The 25,165-nt window shown below is 39.0% G+C and overlaps 1 protein-coding gene across 15 annotated transcripts in view; it reads left to right on the forward strand.

Moving 5' to 3' along the window:
• plekha7a (pleckstrin homology domain containing, family A member 7a) overlaps positions 1 to 25,165 on the forward strand; it is a 198,178-nt gene that overhangs the window by 162,019 nt on the left and 10,994 nt on the right. For 10 of the 15 annotated variants that reach the window (XM_038294821.1, XM_038294822.1, XM_038294826.1 and 7 more), the window contains 12 exons: positions 638 to 691; positions 950 to 1,033; positions 5,033 to 5,098; positions 7,074 to 7,154; positions 18,030 to 18,179; positions 18,369 to 18,470; positions 18,642 to 18,753; positions 20,907 to 21,037; positions 21,974 to 22,168; positions 22,332 to 22,428; positions 23,178 to 23,260; positions 23,860 to 24,102. In XM_038294821.1, coding sequence (XP_038150749.1) covers positions 638 to 691; positions 950 to 1,033; positions 5,033 to 5,098; positions 7,074 to 7,154; positions 18,030 to 18,179; positions 18,369 to 18,470; positions 18,642 to 18,753; positions 20,907 to 21,037; positions 21,974 to 22,168; positions 22,332 to 22,428; positions 23,178 to 23,260; positions 23,860 to 24,102 — 1,398 coding nt within the window. The remainder of the gene's footprint in view (positions 1 to 637; positions 692 to 949; positions 1,034 to 5,032; positions 5,099 to 7,073; positions 7,155 to 18,029; positions 18,180 to 18,368; positions 18,471 to 18,641; positions 18,754 to 20,906; positions 21,038 to 21,973; positions 22,169 to 22,331; positions 22,429 to 23,177; positions 23,261 to 23,859; positions 24,103 to 25,165) is intronic. The other 5 variants (XM_038294824.1, XM_038294829.1, XM_038294832.1 and 2 more) reach the window with 3 other exon arrangements.

Here is a 25,165-nt window from a genome sequence, read left to right on the forward strand (position 1 = left end):
GTCAGAATCCCTAAAGAATAATTACCTTTTTGTGTCCTTTTACAAAAAAAAAGGAATCCCAATAAAATATGATACAGTTTTTGGTTTTAATATGGAAAAGGTAAAAACGTCAAAGGTTGGAACACTGGATGACCTGACCCAATGGCAGCTTAGCATCAGCAGTGGCAGCCTCTACCAAACCCCTCCTCCTCCCCGGTGTCACTCGACGCTGCCGGCCTGGCTGCAGAGACCCATCCACCTGCTCACCGACTGATCCGTCTCCATCTTCGTGCTTTTATCCAATTTGGTCTCCGTAGCATGAGTGTGTTTCGATCCCTTAGACGTCCACAGAGCCATCCCATGCTTCAGCTAACAGTCCGTCTGACGATCAGTTTGATCTTATCAGTTGTCTTCATGAAGCTCGTTTTGAATGTTGCCTGTTTTGTGAGATGAGCTCCCAGCTGACCCTAGCTATGTTTGAGAGCCTCAACTGGTTATGTTGCTGTTCTGTGTCCTTTGTAGAGCATCTTCAAGTGATCACAAATCAATACAGCGTCTGATGTTTTTAAGTGCTTTCATTCTGCATGTCAGTGCAGACACATTGCTCATTAATGTAATTTATGCACCAATTTGTAATTGGATGGTTTTCACCTTCTAGAGCGACGACACGTACATGCAGCTGAAGAAAGACCTGGAATATCTGGACCTGAAGGTAAGATGGGACTTTTGATCTGCATCTGAGGTATTATCTAAAAAAAGCCTCATGCGACTAACACACTGGTCTTTTGTTATGGACACCCCCTCCCGCTCTACACCTAGCCCTGATCAGTCGACCTAGCGCAAACATCCCAACTGTAGCTCCCAAACATTGCAGATCTTTTTACTACGTTGACTGCTGTTAGAAGCATCTCACCAAAGCAGCCGCTGTTATGTGACTGCGGCTCTGTGTCTCTGTGATTTTTGACTCCAGATCAGAGCTCTAGAGCCGCTGATCCTCGCAGTTCACAGTTTACTACTGCACTGCACTGCTGGGCCTCTCAGGCCTTTAATGAACGTAAGCTCCGTTTGTATGTGCCTTCCTGTCTCTGTATCCAGTGAATGTCCTGAAGCAACAGCTATGGCATAGTGTGCCTGTTTATGTGTGTGCATTTCTGCTTGTGCATGTCTGTACGGTGGCGGGAACAGAGAGGCGCACGCGCAATCTCTGTGTACGTTACATTTAGAGTTTGCTAGGCTCTGTGCTCCAGGAAGGCCATCCCATCGCTTTGCAGCACTGCATTCGTGGCTTTAACAGCATCAGAAGCTTTTACATTGTGAGAAGTCCTCCCCTCCACCATGTGGCGATGTTGGTGAGGCTGCTGAATACTGGGATGGCTCGGCAGTGCATGTGTTGTGGCTGTGGCCCGGTGGTTGAAAAGCCAGCTGCTTCTACCATCGTCTCAGAAACGCTGCACCTCTATCACAATAATGCGTCTTGTTCACTCTATCTAGGATGATGATATCTAGAAACTCCTTTTTCAGCTGTTTTTTTTAATAACCATACTTTTAAAATGGACACATTCATTAAATAAAGTGGGGGTTATGTTGAGAGGTTTTGAGCAGTTTCAATCTTACCTGAAAGATCCCTTATTGTTCTTTTTGAAAGAATTCATTTAAAACAGAAAACCTTTATTCCTATAGCAGTTAGAACAAACACATTTACAGTTGCAATATTTATTAACTGAAGAGTGAGAAGCTAATATTGCAAGCTTAAAGGTCCATAGTCCTGTTATATGCTTGTGCCAAAAATACCTAAATCCATTAGATTATGATTAAAATATAATGCTCTATACTCCAACCGTCTGCCCTGATTAGGGCTAAAAGATTTTGCCAAAAATCTAAATTGCGATTTTTTTTTTTAACCAGAATTACAATATGCTGTTGAAGATTCTGAGTCATTCAGGTCAGTCTTTCCAAAAAAGTTAAAAAGCTTTTTCAATTCAAAATGTCTGGATTAGCTTTGAGTTCCAAGCTTTTTGGAATAGCCCATGAAAGCCTCTTATTATGGCTTAGAAAACATCCAAAGGAACAGGTCCACCCCTTAGTAATGAGGATTCCTTGTGATTTTTGTTGGCCTACAATAACCCATACTGACCCATGCCTCTGAAAAAGGAGTTGTTATGGTCATTGTTGGCCTGGCTGACCAGGCGAGGTGTTTTGATCCACTGCATGGTGATGGAAGGTGAAATGATTGCGGGAAGGAATCAACTCTGCTGCTGCATTGTAGGTTTTTGAGAGCCTCTTAAAAAGAGGGGGTGGTCTTAGGGGGTTGCAATTTTTCATCGATTTTCCTTTGCACTATCCCAAGCTTGTAGATGTTTCACTCCATAGTTTCAGTGTCAAGAGTCCATTATTGCAGAATTTTACTGTAACCTATGTGTGGAAAAAGTGCTCACTTCTACTTGCATGCATGGATCTACCTGCTAGCTGGAACTCTCTCTACCTTTCTGTGTGGCTACAAACCCACTTTAAGAGTTTTATCGCCCCCTAGAGGGCCGAAAGGAGAAATGTAATGTGGTTTGAAAATTTGGTTTTGTTTAATTGCGACTATATTACAAATGCATTAAATTGCCTTGCCCTAGTCCTGATAGTGTTTTGCTAATTCTTGTTGGCCTAAATAGAACCCCTGCACTGCGTGTGACTAGCTGACATAAACAGATGTGGCACCATCTTTTCGCAGTACCATTGAATTACAAGTTAGCCATTGAAGCAGTTACTAAATAAGTCATAGTTGAACGCACTGCACCAGTAGCACTATTACTGTAGCTAGGACATGTACTCATGATTCTTTCAAATTCACAGTGACATCTGATTGCTTCCTGACCTTTAGCTCCAGCTTTAGTGAATTCCCAATGGTTAGATGTTTTTCCAGGAAAAATCTAATTTTATCCCTCTTGGAATACAACATCTTTTTACTCCTTTTTAAACTTGATCTTGGATTTGTTTATGTATTTTATTTCTAATAATGCTTGCAGTGCAAAGCTCTGTTGCTTTGGCTTGTTGACCAGTTCTATGCATATGCAGGTACGTAACCCAGGTTTCATTTTGTTACGGTAAACAATATACAGAGAGGCTATATTTGCTAAGAAACTGAGCAAAAGATTAAACTTAAAACCCCAAAATAACAAATACTACGTCAGCAGGACGCTGTCATTTGTCATAAAAACATTGAATGCAACCAGAATGAGTTACCGGCGTGTAAATTTAAAGGCTGTCAAATAACGGGACTATGTGCCTTAAATTCGTCCGTCTTTCCGCAGAAGCAGCTAGCCTAGCTTCAGTTGAAAACAAAAAAGCTTTAAGCATTCTAAAAGTTTATAGACATTTATGTTCTGTGTTTCATATTAAAAGGCCACCAGAGATTTATGATAACAGCAAACAGTCATCAGCATAACTATGAGCATCAAACATGTCACTGGTTTAACAATCCAGGAGGTGTTGTTTTCCTAAACTGCTTTGACATTTCAAGTCTTCAGGTATAAAAACCTTGTGGAAGTCAGCTTTGTTCTTGGATCCTTTATGCCATGACTTTGACTAAACCGATGCAAGACTTTCCTAGTATCCATTGTCCTTTATCCTCACCAAGTTTGGGCAACACTGTTGCATTAAGTCGGACTGTTTAGGAATACAGAGGGGACCATAGCTGACTCTATGAATGAGAAGTGGGTGCTTCCAAACACTTCTTCAGTTTTTCATTTTCCTAATGCTATGAGCTTTAACCTAAGATAATACCTGAGGTCTATTGAGTCAGAGATGATGTTTTCTCTTTATTTATCGTAGCAATAGCCTGTTTCATATTTGGTTTACTGATATACCTTCACCTTAAAAGACTGAAGAAGCTCCATGAAATGCTTTCCATTTGTGAATAAACAGTAAGGGCCTTAACATCCTCGCCAGATTGTTGAACAGCCTCTGTTGTAGGGCCTATTTCCCCTCATAAGCATCATGATAAAACCCACCTGTGCTCTCCAGAGCCAGAACTCCTGCTTTAATAGAGATGGTCAAACATGCCAATGATTAATTTAGTAGCTACATTTATTTAGGAGCGCACTACGAGTTGCCTGGCGTTGGGGGCTTGACATTTCCATTCCATGTCGACGATCATGTGATGTAATTCTGCCAAGCTTGCTTCACCGGATCATCAGATAGGAGGAGTGTCTATCAGCTTGCAGGTGTTACACTCTGTGCCTCATGCGTCACTATGTGGGGTGGGGCGCAGAACAACACGAGGTGTAACATTAGTTCCTGTTGTCTGTTTAGCTATTGTGGCTGAGAACGAATCATGGCTCTGGGTGTTTAATGGAAAGCCGAACAATCCCACTTCACAACCACATCCAGTCCCTGATTGGTTAACAACCAATTGACGAAGAACTGACAAAGAACTCTAGATTGTTCAAGTGAAAATTCACTATGCATCAAAAAAGTCTACTTGCATTAATTCGGCATGCTCTCTTCATCTAGATTTGCCAAATAGTTCAAATTCGATTCTCGATTACAACATTGATTGATTAAGCAAAACATTTTTAGATATTCTATATTCGGTGCGGTCCCTGCATTCGTGTTTGGTGGGAATATACCTTATCTGATGGCAGCAGGAGGGAGTTCTGTTAACATGAACTGCTCAAAAACATTCAACAGAGCCTCACTTCAGAAGTTCAGCCGTCCTTTTAAAATAAGCCACAGAAAGAGTCCTCCTCTGTGTTTAAATGGACAACTACACTCAGAAGGTTTAGAGGGTTTATAGGTCAGCGATTTTGTGCAGAGCTTCAAAGTCTTCATAGCCACTGTGTTGTCAATGGCAATAGCTGGTTTTATGTGCTAGAAGTCACCCATGTTGTCATGTTCACAGGGCCCAGTGAATGTCTATGATAGTCTGCCCCCTGGCTTGTAATAGTTTACAGGTGCTCTCTGTGTTCTGTGCTACCTTTGTTTCAGCGCTAATGTACCAAGGAGACAGACTCGTCGTTTCAGCAAACATCTAACATCTGGAACTGTTTTATGTTGAAATTTCCAGGTAGCTGGAAGTCAGACACTGAAGGAGGCGGGGAAACCTGTCAAGGTTGCAGAAAGCGATGTGGATGTAAGTGTCAGACCTATATATGGTAACCCTTTTAGCTGGAATTAAAACCAAAGGCTACTTTAGACAGGCTGTCAATTTATCAAACATCTTAACCAACATTATATGGACTGTCTGATATGTTTAACAATTCATGCAATCATAAGTGTGTGTCTAAAAGGGAAATACTTGAAGCTCTAAACTTTATTTCCTGTCCTGTTGGTCCTTCTTTCCCTAAATCCCAACATTGATTGATATCTATGCAATAAATTCCTGCTTAACTTTTAAACCTTAAAATATAAATAGAAGAAGTGAACTAATAACTTTGTGGTTAAAAATGAAAAAGTGGATTTTAAGTACTGGACCAAGGAATACGTCTGGACTGATATTGAAAGGTAACTATTTGATAAAGATGATTATTTTGCCTGTTGGCCAAATAAAGCTTTAAATAAAAATGTCTTCTGATGTCCAGTTAGAGGGGAAAAAAACAAGAGCAAAAGAGATTGTTTAACTGTTTTTATCGATGCACCTAATCCCGGCTGCAGCTTGAAATTATGTTTGGGTTTATCTTCCATTTGTATAAAGTACAGTAAACACAGCAACCTGACCATCATCCTCTGCTGCCCATAAACACAGGGGATTGAAAGTTCAAAATAACTCAGTTTAAACCAAATATAAATGGCACTACAGCTTTCTGCGTGTGATTACCCCCCCAAAAAAAACAAAAAACAAAAAATTAAACAAAAAATAGTAGAAATGCATAAAAATATAACCATAAAATGATCAGTTATGTAAAACAAGCCATGCTACCCTCATGTCTTGGGTCAATGGGAAGAAAATAGGCCTCATGATCTTTGGATCTGATCATTTAAACAATTCAAATAAGGCAGGTTCAATTGCATTTGCACAAAAAAAAATAAATTTCACGTGCAATTGGTTGTCGATGTTGCGAGTTATCTACAGAGATTGACTAATGGTGGGGGCGTGCAAAGAGGCTCAGTTCTGCCCCTCTAGAATAAGTAAACTACTGTGTGAGAGCGGGGGAAATAGAGAGTTCTTACCTGAGATAATAATGATAATTATTAAAAGCTGATAATGATGATTAATTATTTTTAGTGCACTTCATTTACTAATGTCTCAAATTGCTTTTGATTTTCCCAATTCATTAACAAAGACCACTATGCTCTAATACTCTCACTTTATTCCCATTTATTTTTATTTAGCCAATGCCTCTACCTAATGACATGAAATCAGAATAAAATACATAAAAGTTTGTGGTTGTGGTATGACCAATACAAACATCTTTGTATTAACCAATGAAAGATATGCTATATATTAAACAACAATTAATGTTTTCATCTTTGACAGCCTTGATTTAATAAATTTAAAGTGATAATAGTTAATAAAAGTTGTCAGGGACAGTGTGGCAGAATTGTTTTAATTGTTTCCCCACAGCTTTTGTCAGAGTCTCAACCGGTTCTGAATATTTCTGTGAAAGAAATCGATTACAAAATCAGATCCAAGAAAGCATCACAACAATATGGGATAAATCATGTATTAGATCAAGAAGTGAACTCAGATCAAGCTGTTCTGTTTTCATTCTTGGGACTGAACTTAGCTTTGTGGCTTTTTAATTGAAGACCAGTTTTAGACCAGCTACTGAGGATCTTTAATGATTCTAATAAAAGGATTTTGGCTCCCTCCACCCAGCTAACATACAGTTTGTAACTGCAGACAACAGAAAAAGTTCAATAACTCTCATATTGCATTAAAAGGGGCTCTCTGTTCATGTCCTCGCCCTCTGCTCTGTATGAAGTCCCTGCAGCGGCTGACATCAGGTTTCAATTAAGTAAAAGGCCCACTTAATTAATAGAGGTCAGAGCACAGTCACTCTGATTAGCTCTTAAGAGGTGTTTCATCTGGGTGAGCATAGCCTTTTCTTTTTCCTTGATCATTGTTGTTTGCCCTTGCTTATTCAGCTCTATGTCTCTCCCTACAGGTGAAGTTGAGTCGATTATGTGAACAGGATAAAATCCTGAAGGATCTGGAGATGAGGATCAGCACCCTGAAGAACGACAAGGTAACCAAGCACAGCGCTTATGAATGATGCAGTAAAAGCTAAAGCATCATCTAAATCTGACAAGATGGAGCCACAGTCACCTAGAGGTACATGCTTCTACCTCAGAGTGGTTTGGCTTCTATTGGCTGAATATTTTCCCACTAAATAAGATTTTTTTTAATATAAAAATAGAGGAATGAACATTTATTCCCTTGTCAAACATCGTTCATTATTTAATGCCCCAAGTTAGTCCTAGCCACTCCACAGGTGTAGTCCTGATGAGATGTTGAAGTGACTCTGCATGGTTTCAAAGTGAAGTGCTGCCCTCTAGAGACCGTTAAATAAGCCATGGACTGCTGGTTCTCAAACCTTTCCAGCTCCTTCTTTAGAGGATGATTTCTTTCCCAGTCCTCTTCAACTCTGGAAGACTGGACAATAAGTTAATTCATAAAAAACAACAACAGTTTTTTGTGTACAATTATTAAAAATGAATCAGAATATAATAGTCAATTAAACACATGGTCAGTTTAGTAGACAGTGTTCTTTATCCGTTTGATCTATTTTTGTGTTTTGCATGAAAATTGCGGTCGGTGTCACTACTGGTACCATGAGCTGATATCTGGACACTACAAGGATGGAACAAGCTGAATTTTACAAACTACTAAGAAAACATTTAGTGTGTCTCCTAGCATAGACTTGAGAAGGAAATTCCTCGAAGAAGTTAGTCTAGGAGAGCCGGACATGGCTATCACATGCCTTTCACCCATCAGGCGGACTGATATCTGCTCATTTGTGCAAGGAGGAACAGGATGGGTACTTCCAGGGCCTTACAAAGATACCTTCAGCAGCTCAATTGTTTAAATGTCTCTGAGAAAGCCCTTAAAAACAGATATAGATCTTTCTCGGGTGCAGTGAGTCCTGTGGGTTCATCCTGGAGTGTGCAATGCCGGTTCTCATCCAGCAGGATTAAGCAGGCAGTGCCTTGAGGATTCGTTCTTTATTGAGGCATATTACTATTATACTTCTTGCTACGTCTCTATTTCTTGCTGAGTCAAACAGCGTGAAACATATTGTCTACTGAATATTTCTATCTTCTTTTTCAAATAAAGAAACAAGCAGGGAAAATTGCTGGACTGTAACGACAGATAAAGGCTACTGCTCCATCTGCTCCATCAATTATTCAGAAACAGAATAAAACCTATTTTCTTATAAGAACTGTAAATGCAATATATTCAAAGTGCAATGAAGTGACTGTAGTGGCTAAATATCTCACTATCCAAGTTTGCATGCAATGCTTAGAATGCATCAGTATGTATTAAAGATCATATCAGTCTTATTAAATAGAATAGTATTAGGAGTCCATTATCAGCATGTGTTCAGGCCCATCCTTCTGAGTCAGAGTGTTTTAATGACACACTGAGCACTGGTGATGAATACATTATTTCTACCCAGACAGAAGGCAAAACCTTCCCATGTCAGGAAATACTTTTCTATTAAGGAAATAAACTATTCTTGCACTGCTTGTCTATATCACCATGAAAGTGCTGTTTTTATTTATTTTTTTTTTAGCATATACCAATTAAAAAGATCAACATTTAAAGAATATAAAATAATATTACTACATGCACAAATTAATAATTGTCATGGGGGATCATGTGCCACTGACAAGAATTCAGTCTTTCCTGTAGAGTTAAGGAAATTAAGCTCTTGGGAGTGATGATTGACAATAAGATTTGCTGGAGACCTCACATAAAATTATTTCAAACTACAATTTCCAGAAGTATTGCTATTCTCAGCAAAGCTAAACATTTCCTAAATTATGCTGCACTTCATATTCTGTAGCCTATTAGCGCACTTATATTACTTATATATAGTTAATGTGTAGAAATATGAAGCAACACCTATAAAAACTCTCTGCGACCGTTATGCACATTACAAAAAAAGGCCATCAGAAGGGCTCCTAAGGCATTATTCCACGATCATACTAACATACTATTTATAGAGTCCTGCCTCTTCTAACTCCCAGATCTGGTAGAATTTCAAACCCCTCAGTTTATGTATAAAGCTATAAATAAACAACTACCAGGGAAATTCAAAAGCTGTTTTCTTATAGAGTGGGGGGGCTATGACTACAGGGAAAACCTTAACTTCAGAACCTTGAGGGTTGGAACCACCATGAAGAGAATGTGCATTTCATGTCCAAGCACGAGTCTGTTTAAAAAAAGGCTCAAACTGATGTTTTTCAACATGTGATGAGGAGGTGATGTTAATGTCGCTGTAGGTTGCAGATGGGACTGGTTGGGGTAGCAGGGGGAGGGACTGTGGTGTTGGGATGTGGCACTGATAATTGGGGGGTTTTGATGGTTCGCAATATTCTGAGTGCTGATGTACAGGTTTTTAAATGTGGATTTTGGCCTAATGTGTTTATGTAGGTATGTATATGTTCATTTACAGGTATGTACAGTGGGTACTGGTTGGAAATGGACGGTTTCCTGCATGATTCCTGTGTGATTCCCACGTGAATCACAATGTATTTCCTGAGGCCAGTTTTTTTATTTCAAAAAGAACTGCAATGTACCCGGACAACCACCAGGTGGCGCTTGGGACCTCTGCCGTGCTGAGGGTGACGTTTGTGGGCCTGCAGTCAACTGAAAAGCAGGTTTATTGGGGATCTTGGTGTGATACTGTGCTATTTTATTTTGTTTTTGATTAAAATAAAGTTAATGAATTAATTTAACATAGTGACTGCATAATCTTATTTTATGAAAATGGTTGCGTAGTTATAGATACACCTCCGATCTTATCTGAGATCTGTTTATTTCTATTTATTTGCATCTCTATTTTTTAATGAAAAATAAAATTAATTAAGTTGGAACCGGGGATACGGACTGAGGCGCAACCAGAGAAAGGCGACAGAGACAGTGCTGCGGCTGGTGATGTTGAAATTAAAATCATATCCAAAGTTGATTCCTCATTAAGATAAGCCAAAGTTATTCAACAGGGTATGTAAGAAAATATATTTTCTTTAGTTTTGTAAAATATAAGTGCCGTAGCGTCGCTGCATTATTTATCAAGTAACTTTCCAGTAGTGACGTTATTTTTTTTATCAAGTAGCAACATAGCGTCCACAAACGCTACAACATCCAGGGCAAAACTAAGTAATGAAACCAGGTTTTCTATTTTTGAAACAACAATTGGAGTTATTCGTTGGACATTCACGCATGAGCCTCCCATGTATAAAAAGAGGAGCTGAGCAGCTCCTTTAGTCAGAGACTTACAGTAGACACCCTGTCTGTAAGAAGGAGCGCTACCGCAGGTCATTCGTTCCTGCTGCCACCAGACTCTATAATAATGCACTATATCAACAATAACTCCTGTAAAAACCACTGTGCAGCTACATTATAGTTTTGTATTTATTGACTGTGAACAATATGCTGTGCAATATGTTGAATGTGCAATATTTCTCCTCCTGTATATAAGCCATCCGTATTGCACATATCGTTATTTCTTTTTTTTTTATTTCCTATTGTTTTGTTTTTCATTGTGTGTGATACATGTACACATGCACCTTAATCCTATTTATCTTGATATACTGTATATACCTGGATATACTGTATATATATTGCTTATTCTTAATGCACCTTTTTCCTCCCTGTTTGCACCTTCTGTAACTTCTATGCCAATATGTGACGAGTGAATTTCTCCGCTGTGAGATCAATAAAGCTCATCTAATCACATCTAATCCAATCTATATAAATAAATAAATATATACATGTTCAATAAATAAATAAGCTTTCAATTAATTACCCCCAATAAATGGTGAAATGATATGTTCTCATAATAAATCATTTATTTAAAAAATGCTGTTATGTTCCTTTTTTGTAAAATTGCTTTTAAAATGCTTAACTATTTTTATTCTTTTATTTTCTTTCATAAAATCACTAGATTTTAAAAACACTCATAGGTTTTGAAAGGTATTATATATATATATATATATAGAGAGAAACTAAAACGCTCTGATCTTTCTGTCATTTTGTGTACGTGTGAAGCATCTGCAATGTTTTCGTTAAATATTCAAATAAATAAGATGGACTTTAAACTAGCAGACACGTTTGGATTTTTGGCATTTAATTTTTTTATTTAATTTTAAAAACGAAAGAAATGGAAATGGGGTTTTTATGTCATGATCTTGGCGCTGATGGTTTGGTTTTTTCCTCTGCTACTTGCTCCCTGTCTAATTGGTTCTGCGGTTCTAAGTTGTGTGTTTGCCTCCCATCAGCGCCAGGTTATTCGTGTGTTTTGGTGAGACATTTCCTAGCTTTCTTTAGTCTCTCTGCTTCCCTGATTATGACCAGTTTTCTGTCCTGTGGTTCAGCGGCGTCTGCTGCTCGCCCTCTACAAACTCTGGGGGTGTGGCCGCCGCAACTGCAGTCAAATCTCCCTTCTGGATTCTGCTGAGTTTCTCCGCGAATGAACTGAACTTTGAATCAAGTCAGTGACTTTGCTCCAAGTCGCATTCAGCTCCACATCCAGTCTCTGGCCTGTATTCTCCTATCCATGCAGAGATCAGCCCCGCAGCAGACGAGCAGCCCCGCGCACCTGTTTTGATTAATAAACGCTTTGGACTTTCACACTGCCTGTCTCGCCTTGAATTCTGGGTCCAATATTCTGAGATCATTACAGAATAACCTGGCAGTGGCGAAATGATGTGGATCAAAGTATTTCCCGGCTAGAATCAGGCATGCAGGAGATCCTTGATTATTAATCAGGCTGCTCCAGCTGCCCCGCCCCTGACAGCTGCCGCGCCGTCGTCTGCTACTGATAGTCCAGCTTCTCTTGAACCGCGTCTGTAGAGCCTTCCTGACTCAGTGCGAAATTCATTTTGAATTACAGCCCTCTGCGTTTCCTTCTGATCGAGCCAAGGTGGCCTATGTATCTCTCTGTTAGCGGGAAAGGCCAAATTATGGGGAACGTCAGAGTGGTTGAATAATCCTGAACTCTGCAGCTCTTATAATAATTTTTCTTTGGAAGTAATCAGAGTTTTTTGCCCAGTATTCTCCTATCCCTGCAGAGATCTGCCCCGCAGCAGACGAGCAGCCCCGCGCACCTGTTGGTGTTTAATAAACGTTTTGAACTTTCCCACTACCTGTCTCGCCTCGAATTCTGGGTCCAATATTCTGACATCATTACATTTTTACAGGTTTGCTTAAAAAGATTTATATAGTAGCCCATAATATAATAGTGAAACATAAAGTCAGGAAAATGTCTCATAGAAAATGTTTTTTATTTGCATTTCAAATCAATATATTACTGATAGCAAATGACATGTATCTCTTGGCCCTGGGAATATTACATGCCAGTCGCTGCTCCATTCAAGGCTACGACCTCATCTTTGTCTTGGAAAAACCGATGTGTAGACATTTACCCTCTTGTTCTCTGACAATAGAGTTCAAGCACCGCTATAGTAGTAGCGGCATTCCTGCATTAAGTGGTTTGCTTAATTAATTGGTGATGTTTAGAACAGGATGACATAGAGGAACCCATATCCAGATTACGTTCTGGTCATACGTGGTTAAATAGTACATGATTTAAAATGGGAATAAACCGGATTAGCTCACTGATTTGCGCGTTGATCACATAACTATGTTCTTCTCTCCAAAACACACAGCTGCACCGCAGGCTTTGGAAGAAAAATCCAATCCATCATGGCGGGGCGGTGCTGATCCCCGCAATATTAACCCTTTATTTCGTATTGATGATTAAAAGTATTTATAACTATATTATTTTACAGTACAGTACAGTAGTTAACATTTATACCGTACTTTTATTTGTTAAACAAATGCTTGGGCCTGTATAAAGTTTTTATTCCCTGATTTCAATGTTGTAAGGAGTATTTTATCGTATGATAACTCAAAAAAAAAAAAAAGGTTTCTACTTCACGTATTTCACCTATCGCGGGTTCTTTTTGGAACGTAACCTCCGCGATAAACGAGGGTTCACTGTATTTAAAATGGAAATACTCCGGATTAGCTCACTGACTTTTGGGTGGGTCACAACCATCCCTGACAACAGTTTAGAAACGCCGCTATTCATCGCGGCAGCAAGCAGCATTCTTGCATAATGTGCCCAAAAAGCCTGGGGGGTTGGGCCTTTCATGCTTGTTGTAAGGCATCATAGCGTCCTTTTCCAGATCAAACTGAAAATTTTACCAGCTAGATGATAATAAAAATAACAAAAATAGTATAACAATACGCCTATTATTATCAGAGTAAGATATTGAGGCTGTAGAATGATAATCCCTATGGTCTAATGAAATTCCTTGGAAAGGTGGAGCGCACATCAGCTGATCTAAATAAAAGAAAGATGCCATAAAGTCAAACAGCATAATAGGCTACTATCCGTAATATATATAAATAAGTTAAAGAAGTTATTGTACAATTTCTGATATCATAGGCCATCAAGTGATAAAAAAAAAAAGAAAAACATTTAAGGCAACATTAATAACTTGACCACAGCTGGGACCGAACCCTTAACCTTTGGAATTGCAGCCCAATCACCTTACCCTCTACGCTAAACCTGGGGAACAATAATGTTCTCAGCTCGCAACAACTCATACCCCTCCCAGTCTGCTCATTCACCTATCTAATCTGACTCATGGGACGCCGAAATGGACTCAGACTGCCACCTAGTGGCTATAGCAGTCACATGTTTTTCACACAATATGTGAAACACGCGGAGCGTGAGTGAAGTGTCCATTTCCAACCAGCGCCCACTGTATGTATGATGATATATAATTGTGTGTGTGTGTGTGTGTATATATATATATATAAAACGGATGGAACGGTTTATGACGAACCGTCGGTTCACGTGTGTTTCGTTCGGTTCATGCGCTGCTCCTTTTTCTCATAGGCGAAGCGTTTACACTCCAGAGCAGAAGGTGGCTTTACTGCGACCAAAGCCAACCACCAGTAGTAAACAAGAAGAAGAAGAAGCGAAGCAGCTTAGCCGGGTGTAGCAGAAAAAAATCAGTTGTTATGGAGAATTGTGTTGGAATGGCGAGTGGGAAAGAACAGGAGTTGGAAGACGCACCAGCAGCGCTTTATAGGTCTGCTGTATGGGACCGCATTGCATTTAGAGTGACCTACGATGACGGCGGAAAGAAAGTGGTGGATAAAAGTGCAACAGTGTGCAAGCATTGTGCAACACGTTTTGTTTATGCTAACAGCAACATGACCAACATGTCATGCTAACCCTGAAATCCCTCATACTCCGTCAGCGCTCCGCTCTGCTGCGCACCAGACTGCCTGGGCAAAGCAAAGCCTACAGCCTCCGTTGTGGCTCCCGTCCGCTCCGCTCTGAGTTCCTTGGAGATCGTAGAGGGCATGCACGAGATGATTAAATACAAAGCAGCAAAACATGCGGAAATTATCCAGGGTTTCCGCGGATCATTAAATATAATTACAATTCATAGATTTTTGGGGATTTTTTCATTAATTTTTAGGGGATTTCGGGGTAACAATCAACATATACCGAACCGAACCAACAACCGTGACCACGAAACCGTGAACCGAACCGAACAGTGGATATGGTGAACCGTTCCACCCCTAATATATATATATAAATATATAAACATATATTTTTGTGTGTGTGCGTGTGTAATATTAAACAAAAAACAAGTTTAACAGGAAGGTTACTCAACTTTAAAGTCATAGGGAAGTCATATCAAAATTTCATTCTGGCTTAAACATGTATGTAAATGTACTCTTAATCAGACGATATTATCCCAAAAGTTGGAAAGTTTCTATTTTAAAAAAAAATCCTGTCTTAAAATCTGTGTTTTTTCCGTTATCTTATGAAGGCCAGTTAGTTATACGTCAGCCTGTTCACCTAAATTCAGCCAATCATATATCAACGATCATCTGTCAATCAAATTTTTTCGGTCATAGCATCTTGATTCATATGTTGCAGCTAATATATGCAATGGTTGAAATGAAAACCATTTCCTTTCCCATTGAGTTCCGTCCCAGTGTTCACGGGGATGGACGTCTGTGTCTTCGGCAGGCGTAGAGCTAACAGAACTGGCAGGGTTGTGAGGCAAGGGCTCAAACATGTACGGCTCTAAGCCTTCTACACTAAACCAAGCTTTTGCCGCTCTGGCGTCCTCTTTGAAACATCTTCAACCCCACTTTCCTCCTCTAAATAAAAAATGTATGACAGAGGAGACTCATCCATGACCTCTGACACTAAACTCTCCTCCTCTTGCATGTTTCCGCTGTCCATAGCATTCCTTGACAGTGTCGTTTCTAAGTCACCAATTTATTGCTACTTGGTCCCAATGGAATTTCCCATTAGGAACCTACTAGCACTAAACTGGTTAGCAAGATGCTTCCGACAAACCGGCTACAACCAAACTTGCTTGCAAACCTTCCGCCACAACAATGCTGCCCCCTTGATAACCAACCAATCACATTCACTTTATTCACTCGTGTAAAGTCGGGCAACACTTGGGAAATGTGAAGGTTGGAACGGCTGCTTCCCTACGACTATAAGTTAATTTAAGTGCAATTTATTTACAATTTACATTAATCAATGTTATTTCTCGAGCTGTATATACAGACAGGTTTATTTGGTGGAGGGTTTTGTTTCTGTTTATGTTCAGGTGAATTTAGTTAGTTTGAAAATTGCTGTCTCGTTTGGTTTATGTTAACTAGTCTTTTTTCTGTGTATTTGGTTGATTCATAAATTTTTTTTGTCAAAAAAATTGTCTGAAATAAATTCCTATTCATTTATTCATTATTCTTAACAGGGCCGTGCAGAGACCACTAAAGGGGCAGGTGCTCAAAAAAAAAAAGGGCACATCTTATCGCATTTTAGGACAGAATATTAACAAAGTCACATAGCTTTCAGAGTTTAATGGACAATGATAAATTACAAAATTGTGAGAGATACAATCAAAGCTAAGGGAAATCTCTACATAGAACATAGAACTATGCATATGTAAAATATTTTATTAGTAATTTCTTTCTGCAGGTCTATTTTCTTATAGGAAAGTATTACAATATTCAAACCTGCAATTTAGCCAAAGATGTCAATCAGAGCTGGACCACCAGATATATTTTGTCTTTACAGAATTAAACTGTTAAAAATGCATACAAGGGCACAATGCAACCTTTTAGTGTACTGTAATCTATAAAAAAGAATGTCTGCCTGGTTTGCTGTACTGACAGTGGAGATGAAGACGGTCCATTCAGAAAAGCAGAGCTGCTGCATCAAACTTTAACGTGGAACTGCAGAAAAAAAAAGAACAAAAGCAAACATTTTATTAATGCATGTCACCATGAGAAAAGCCTACTCTGTTTGTGTCTTAGTGTATTTTGTAAGTACCTATATACATTTTCTTCAATCTTTCCCCTTCGTTTTTTCTTGTCAGTTTCTCTTTTCTTTTTTTCCTCATTGTCTCATCTTTTCTGTGTTGAGTGAAGGTCAATGTCTTATTTATTTCAGTTTCTTGCCTTTCTTTTTCCCCCAAACTAAATCCAAGATTATGATCCAAAAACGTATTTTCCGTCATGGTGATTTTACTGTTTAAAAACAAATTTCCAACTTTTAAGCATTTTTGCTATTTTTGTTCTCTTTTGTTCACAGCAGCAGTTTTCTGTTAGCCATGTCTTTAAAAATTTTAATAACCTCACTGTGAATGATTGGCACATCCTTCTCGATTGCCAACAAAAGAAGGTCTGACAACCGATCCTCCTTGCATAAGCTGCGCAGTTTTGTTTTCACCAGCTTCATACATTATATCTATCATATATCTATCATGGTAGTTCTGGATGAGTTCTCCTTTAAGATACATTTACCTAACGCTAGAATAAATGCAATGTACATCATGCAGCAAAGGAAATTAGAAAATCAGACATATATCCATTATGGAGATGATAGGTTTTTGACGGGCGATGTGCCCCTATTGCATAAGCAATACTGAAGAATGTCCTACTATCATTAACGACACAGGGAAGCTTTTTAGTTATCTTGCTTTGCTAGCAAAGTCATTAGCTAGCAGCTAGCTCATAGCACAAGAACAACAGCCTAATGTCTGTATGATAAAAATACTGAATCGATAGATAAGAACAGCTTTTCCTCACCTGGCTGTCTCCTCCCGCTCAGTAGTTCTTCAGAGAAAGGCGCGCCGCATCCTATACTTTCCTCCGTTTAAACCGCTACTCTTTGCTAAAGTAGAGAAATTAAACAACGTTCAAAGTTTTCCATTGTCTGACAAGTAGGAAGCCTACTCCAGTATTTTCACCAAAAAATTATGTTTTTTAATTCACAAAAAAACTGTTCTGTAATCATTACAGAAAAGTTTTTGTGAATTAAAAAACATAATTTTCAATGTAAAAGACTAAAAGCACAGAGTAAACAGTGTTTTAGATCAAACAATACTGCATCATCCATGGGGCTCATTTGGTTTCACTTACATCTCTATTCAGGTTGATATTGGAGAGGCGGTGCAGACTGAAGACATAGCCATCCGTCCGATCATGGTTGATCTTGCTTAGGGCCAAATGAGCAGCGGCCACAGTGTAATGTGGAATGTTCGCTACCTTTAGCTCCGCAGTTAGCCGCCTTATCTGACTGTGCGAGAGGCAAGTGCGTCGTCACCGGCAAAAGGTCAAAGGTAACAATGTGACCGGAGGGCTTATTGTATTGTTTTTCTTGCCAAAAAAAAAAGATAATAATAATAATTTCAGTACATGTGTCAAAAAAAAAAAAAAAAAAAAAAAAAAAAAAGGGCACATTGGGATCATGGAGCAAAAGGGGCAGGTGCTCAAGCCCCCTTAGCCCCCCCCTCTGCACGTGCCTGATTCTTAATGCCTCTCAACCTTCCCCCTGTTCCAGGACAAGCTGGAGAGAGTACTTGACATGTCCCACCAGCAGATGGAGCAGTACCAGGAGCAGCCAGCCCACGCCCACAAGATCGCCTACCAACAGAGGCTGCTGCAGGAAGACCTGGTGACCATCAGGGCTCAAATATCGCGCGTTTCTACGGTACACATGGACAGTGCTTGAACGATAACAGTAGACCTGGCTGATGTAGCTCCTTCTGCCAGATTTATAAAATGTAGATAAATAAATAAACTAATGTCTTTTTTATGTCATAAATTTAGCTTTGTTTGGTATAAAAGTGAAATGAGAAAATCCATTAATCATGCATGTATATTTGTTTGGGTTATGCAGGAAATGGCACATGCTTGGGAAGAGTACAACAAGCTGGAACAATCAGTGGAGCAGCTAAGGGTGGCACTGCAGACACACATGACCCATAGTGACACGTCTCAGGTGAGACTTTATCATTCTCAATCAAAGCCTCACATTATATTGTGCAAAGAAGTCAAAATATTATTTTTGATTATTGATGCATGTCCATTATTTAAAAATCAAGACTACATATAGAAAAACTGGAAAAATGTCAAGTAAGTGAAATGATTACATGTATGTGTTATAACACAGCAGGAAAAGGCTGCGCTAAAGCGTGAGCTGTGGAGGATCGAGGACGTCATGGGCGGGCTTAGTGCCAGCAAAGCCAACTACAAGATAACAGTCGACTCTATTCAAAATCCAGGTGAGATGCATCTGTTTGCAGACGACATTGTAACTTCTAATGAAGGTAGAGATCTTGCACTCAGGGGTGCAAGTTCCGTAATTTAACCCTCAAAAGTATCCTACAGAACTAAAATGGTTCATTTCCGATGCAAAAGCCAAGACAAAGTTAGACAAAAGCAACAAAACAAAAAAAAAAAAGGTTCTGCTATGGTTGTTACTTTTTAAAACTGAGCCCCAGCTAAAGGTGGAGCTTTGTAAAAATGACTCTTTCTTATTAGTCATCTCCACGCAGCTTTTGTTACCTTTCAATTGATCCATAAGAGTTCATATTTTTTAATAGGAAGGGGACTTAAATACAATTAATAAATTAATCAGAAAGATATTAACATTAAATCTGAACTAAAATCAGCATCACAAACTTTCCTGTCGGCCTACTGTTCATAAAAATGAACTACTAGTGCCGTGATAATTCAAATAAAAAATAAGAAATAAAGTTTTAACTTCTATTTACACCAAATGTTAAACTCTTAAATAGTATTCAATGCCTAGTTACTATATATTATTTTACCCAATTCAGTGGAAGGAATTATGCTATAAGGAATGTATATATACTGTTCACACTTCTAAAGCAATAGGTTTTCAAAGAAATTTCATAAAGTTTCAAAGTTTTGCAAAAGAAAAAAAAACGGATTATCTTTCTCATAGTTTTATTTGCAATGTTTACTGGTGCTGTGATCTCTGCCTCCAAACTTCAAATTCCTGCTAGCCTTGTGACAGCTCAGTATTGGGGGAGTCTGTCTTCATAATGGGTCTGTTTTCAGAGACCCAGTCAAAACACATAAAAAATAAAATTAAAAAAACAGCGGGGGGTGGGTGATTGCGGATGGAGACGAGTGTCAGGCGTGATTAATAGCAGAGGAAAAGCTTCAGTTTGCAAGAGACAAAAACAGCTGAGGATATTCAAATTTTTTTGCCATTTGTTTTATCATTTTGATGCTGTTTTGCTTTAAAAAAGATATCTCAAATCAAACCTTTCATATATCAATCATTCCTGAATTGTCATTTCTGTTCCTTCAGTTAGTCTAACAAACACTAACTGGTTTATAAAGACAAAAGAAATCTGTGTGAAAAACACTGAAATGCTTTTTATTTAGTATAAATTCATATTTTCTTCATATGAATATTGTGTTTTGGAATACTAGCTACCAATTTCAGGTTTTTAGGTTGTTTCAAAACATCCAGTATAGTTGAATTTTTTTTACGCTATTTTATGCTATTCTGGAAAGGATGTTTTAACTGGTGACAGTAAAAAACAGCTGGCTGTGTCTGTGTTTAATGGAAGTTATTTAAGGACAAAACAAACTAAAAACAGCAGACTTATAGAAACATCGAGATATTCAAAAATAATCACTTAAATATATGTTTAATATATAATCATAAAACTCTAGGATAAAATATCTTTGAAAGGCTAACATATTTATAGTAAAAGGAAATAAAAATGTGTAATATTTATACTACTTTTCCTACGCAAATGTTAAGTTTAGTCTCTGTGTGAACTTTGTGGTGTAAGAATTAGAGCTACTTGACTGGCTTCTGATGGCCCATATTATAGTTTCTGGTTTTGCTCGCTGATTTATAAGTAACTCAGCAGCCATGCCTTGAAATCACTTGAAACCCACTTCCTCCATTTTTAATGTTTTGTTTGATTTGTTAATAAATGTTTGTTTTTTGTTTAAAAATAAAGCCATGTAACTTTTTATTATTGTGTCAAGTTTTTTCATATAAATAAATAAATATCCGCTTTAAGAATTAACCCCCAAAAATCGGTGGCGGTTTGATTGATGTCAATAATTATTATCGGCCTACTAAAGATAAATCAGTTTATCTTTAGTAAAAATTACACAGCCTTTGTGATGGAGAGCAAATGCAAAAAAGAAAAGAGATGTTTGATGTTCAATATTTTTATACACATGAATTAAAGCTGTTTCATGGTTGCAGAGACTTCAGTATGTCATATAGTGACGTCAGGGAACCTTTTAGACGTTGGTCTCACTTGACCAGTGGGTCCCTTTCCCAGCTCTCTTCTCATATCGTTGTGCAGAAGCTGAGATGCTGGTGCAAAAGTTGAGGTGTGACACAATTAGTTTTTTCTGTGTTGATTTGTCTCTGCAGACAGGAGATTAGTGCCTTCAGTGTCTGACCAGGCAGTGCCTTCACTCAGTGCAGAGGTCCATCCTCCTCCTCGCAGCTCCATCTCCAACACGCTGTCTCACACTTTGCCTGACAGCACCGTGCCAAACTGGGTGAGTGTCCCTTTGCTGCTCTGATTTATCTCCGTCTTAATAATTAAGGAAGATCTACACCACAAACCTTCACGTGCAGTAAAATCCAGAGATACACCAATAGATCTGCCGGCGGATGTTTTTGGCCAATATATCGGTATTAGCCAATCTGTGCATGCATCATTGCTTCCCTGCATCTCTATGGAGCTACATTTGGGACATAAAGTTTATTCTGAAACATTTTTTGTTAAAATTGAAAATAAATAACTTGAACATATTTTGTTAAAATTGAAAATAAATAATTTGAAATAATTTATTTTCTAAACAAACAAACAAAAAGATTTAAAACAAATAGTATTTTTTAAACTGGAAAGGAAAGATTTAAATCTAAGCAATATGTAATCAAACCAAGAAAAGAAAAATTGAAAAGTGGAAAAAAATAACTTGAACTGAAGAATTTATTTTTTATAAACGAATCACATAAAGAAAAATTATTGATTATGATTTAAATACATATTTAGTTCCCTCAGTCATAAAAGGCTAGAAATATTTTATCAGGCTCCTAAGCTGTCAGTTGTCAGTTTAAGCCTCGCCCCCCAAACCCAGGGGCCAGTACTTTGAAACAAAAAAAACAGCCTTGAACTTAAAATGAGTTCAAAACATTTCCTCTGTTATTTGAACACATTTGTGGCCTCAATTTAGCTCCATAATTTACTGTCAGTTGTTAATGTTTTGTTTGATTTAATAGACATTTCTTGATTTGTTTAAATTAATACTTGACATTTGTTATCATGTGTTATACGTATCATGTAAAAGGAGGAAGAAAAAAAATCGACTCCAAGAATCACCCTCAGTTAGATTGATGTCAGAATCATTAACACCGGCCTTTTTAAAAGAAAATTATATATGTATCAGTTGACTTCTACTAAGTTGTCTACATCATTGATTTCCCTACAGGCCGAGGACGATGCCCCGCCCAGGCCACCACTCCCTCGTCTCTATGACTACGAGGAAACGCCCCCTGTGGTGCCCCCCCTCCCCAAAGAGGCGTCAGTCATCCGCCACACATCGGTGCGAGGGCTTAAACGGCAGTCTGACGAGAGGAAGCGGGACAGGGAGTACGGCCAGTACCTTGTCAACGGAGATACTAAGGTAGGCCATCATTAATTTTATTATGTCAGGTTCTCTGAAGTGGAAACAAGTAGTTTACTTTTATAGAAATGATACATTTCCTTAATGTAGGGATAAAAATCTTGTGATTTGGGGATTTAGTATGTTGAGTTACCTTCTCAGACCCTCTTTAATCTCTTTTTAGACGGATTTGAGATCTTACCTGAGTGAACCACAACTGCCAGGAAGCAGCCTCCAGATCACAGGGTCCGATGCCGACTACCAGTATTACCCAAGCAAAGGTATATGAGGGGTTTAATGGCTTCACAGACGAATACAAACATCTGATTTAAAAGCATTTATTTTCTCTTGGCTAATTAAAAACTATCATTTAGTTGGGAGATGGAAGGGCATTTGTTTAGGATGTTTTTTTTTTCCTTTTTGTTTAAAAAATAAAAAATATGGTGCAAAATAAAATCTGCACATCACCCTGTGCAGCCCCTCCCTATCTGACCCATGGTGGTGGTGGCATCATGCTGTGGGAAAGAAAAGATGGGTGTAGCATGGATATTATGTCTCTATCAGCTTTAACCTTCCACAGATAAAGGGTTTCTACTGTGGTTTTGGTCCAAATTTTGACAGGAGTTTTCTGATGCATTAAGGTCAGTTTTAGTGGTTTGCTTTGTTTTCCTGCTGCTGGGATAAAAACATCACCATTCTTTAGTCTCCTGCTGGCTATTAGTGTGACACAGGGTTAGTCAACCGGGATGAATATAAATACCTACAGTACTTTGGATTTTGTTTAGAAAAAAAAAAAAACACGTTATTTTTCCTTCTTTTACAGATATGCACAATTTCATGCTGAAGTGTCCAATAATATGAATGATAGTGATGTTTATGCCAGTAACATGACAAACTGTCAGAGTTAATGGGATATAAATGGCTTGTGTTGTGATCAGATCTTTTATTATATATCTATATACTGTGTTTTTACTCTTTGTGCACTAAAACTATTGGTGGCTGTTCTGTCGTTATCAACAACGTTTGACAGGAAACACATCCGGGATGGAGCAGTCTGACTCCATCTCGTCCTACGTCACCCTGAGGAGAGCTCCTGGAAGCTCTGCACCAAAGGTCAGTTTATTTTGTTTTTTTTTAATCAAAACATTTTACTATAATACAAAGTTAAGTCTTCAGAGTAAGGCCTGTTTAACAGGATGTTTGTTGTCCCATGAGAATAACTAAACACAGTAAATTATGTCGAAACCCACTGGCAGGAAATGAGGTACAACTTTGCAAAAATAAAAGTACTAATCACAAATTTACTAGTTTTGTTTTTGTTATCTTCCTTGTCTTCTCATTTAATTGCAGTTGGCAAACATCTATAGGGTGCATTGCTGCCACCATCTGGTTAGCAGTGTACCAGCATCATCATGGATGGTAGCTTCATACTGACGATGTCTTTAGATGTTTACATTTGTGAACCCTCGTTTGTAATTTGTAACTATGCAGACGGGCTTGGAAGCCCAGAATGACATAATTTGTCCACGCGGACCCTGAAGACGTGTCAAGCATAAACCAAGCTTTACCGATTTTAAAGTTTGGTAGTTTTAAGTTGATACATTTCCAAAATAAAAACACAGTAAACTGTGACAAAGCTTTAAAGTAGAACATTTTTAGGAATATTTACCCCCCCTTCCCTGTTGTGTTGTGTCTCCCCTCTCTCTCCTCAGGACAGGCCCAAGAGTGCTTTTGAGCGTCTTTCGTCGCCTACGGAGGGCGGCCAGCTCCCTGGAGGCCAGCCCCGAGGCCGGATGACTGCTGAGGAGCAGCTGGAGCGCATGAAGCGCCACCAGAGGGCGCTGGTTCGGGAGCGCAAGAGGAACCTCAGCCACGGCGACCGCTCCTCCTCATCGCAGCGCTCGTCGTCCTCCTCCAGGCTGCCCTCCTCCAGCCCCTCCGATCCTCCCCCCTCCGTACGTTACCCCTCCCTGCAGCGCGGCAGCAGACACAGGGAGCACCAGCCTCACCCTCAGTACTGCTATGCTACTCTCCAGCCTCCAGCCACATAATAACCTAGAAGAACTGCTAACTTCCTAGCTCTCCTGCTTGTTTCACCAGTGATTGTTTTTGGTCTCACACTAACAAGCTGAGAAGCGTCACTGACTTGAGCCGGCAGGCTAGCTTGGTTACTGCTCTAGAAATGTCGGGAGACAAAAGCATCTGAGGCCAACGAGGGGCGTTAGGATTGGAGACGGACAGACTGGCTCCTTATTTATTCCTTTTTTTAACGTTTCAGGGGTTTAGGATAGTTTAATTACCACTAACCCCCCCTCCCTCCGTGGGACCTCACTGACACAACTCTGAATGTAAACACATAAAGAAGAGAAAGAAGCGTAAAGTGTTGCTTTCACTTCTTTTCTCCATTTAATCACAGAAAAGTAGAGAGAAGAGCCCATTTATCTGTACATCTACATGCTCTGTGCGTGTACTTTTATTTATTACCCGAGGGATATTTTCAGTATACAGTTGTACAGTTCTATTTTATATAGATTTGGTATATAGAGCTTATATATAGAGTGAAAAAGAGTGAAAACCCAAATCGTCAGGTGCAACACTAGTGGCACAAATCATGACCGCACCTCCCTGCTTTCCTTTCCTCAAATCAAATCTAAGTGCCTTGGTTTATTGACGATCATTTTGCCTTTTGTCCTGAATTTATGTCTGTTACCATAATGTAAGGTGGAATCACGAAAGACTGATTTAACACTTTTCAGACTCGCATAGGAATGAAGTTAGAGCCACCTGTAGGACCTGTCAGGGAGACGAAGGGACGCTGCTGCTATTAATCTAGAAGCTGAAATGAACCTAGCTTATGGCTAACACTGCCCTTCGGTTTCAATGTGGTATGCTAGCTATGCTAATATGCTTTCATCAAATAAATAAACTACTCCTCTCATAGACTTAGGATGAGCATCTAAAACTGCCAGGTTGGTAAAGTGGCTCCAGACCAGCCAGCTGTGAGCTTAGTAGGGATTT

This window comes from Cyprinodon tularosa, unplaced genomic scaffold, assembly GCF_016077235.1.
Source record: "Cyprinodon tularosa strain WSP-4 unplaced genomic scaffold, ASM1607723v1 ctg346, whole genome shotgun sequence".
Lineage (NCBI taxonomy): Eukaryota > Metazoa > Chordata > Actinopteri > Cyprinodontiformes > Cyprinodontidae > Cyprinodon > Cyprinodon tularosa.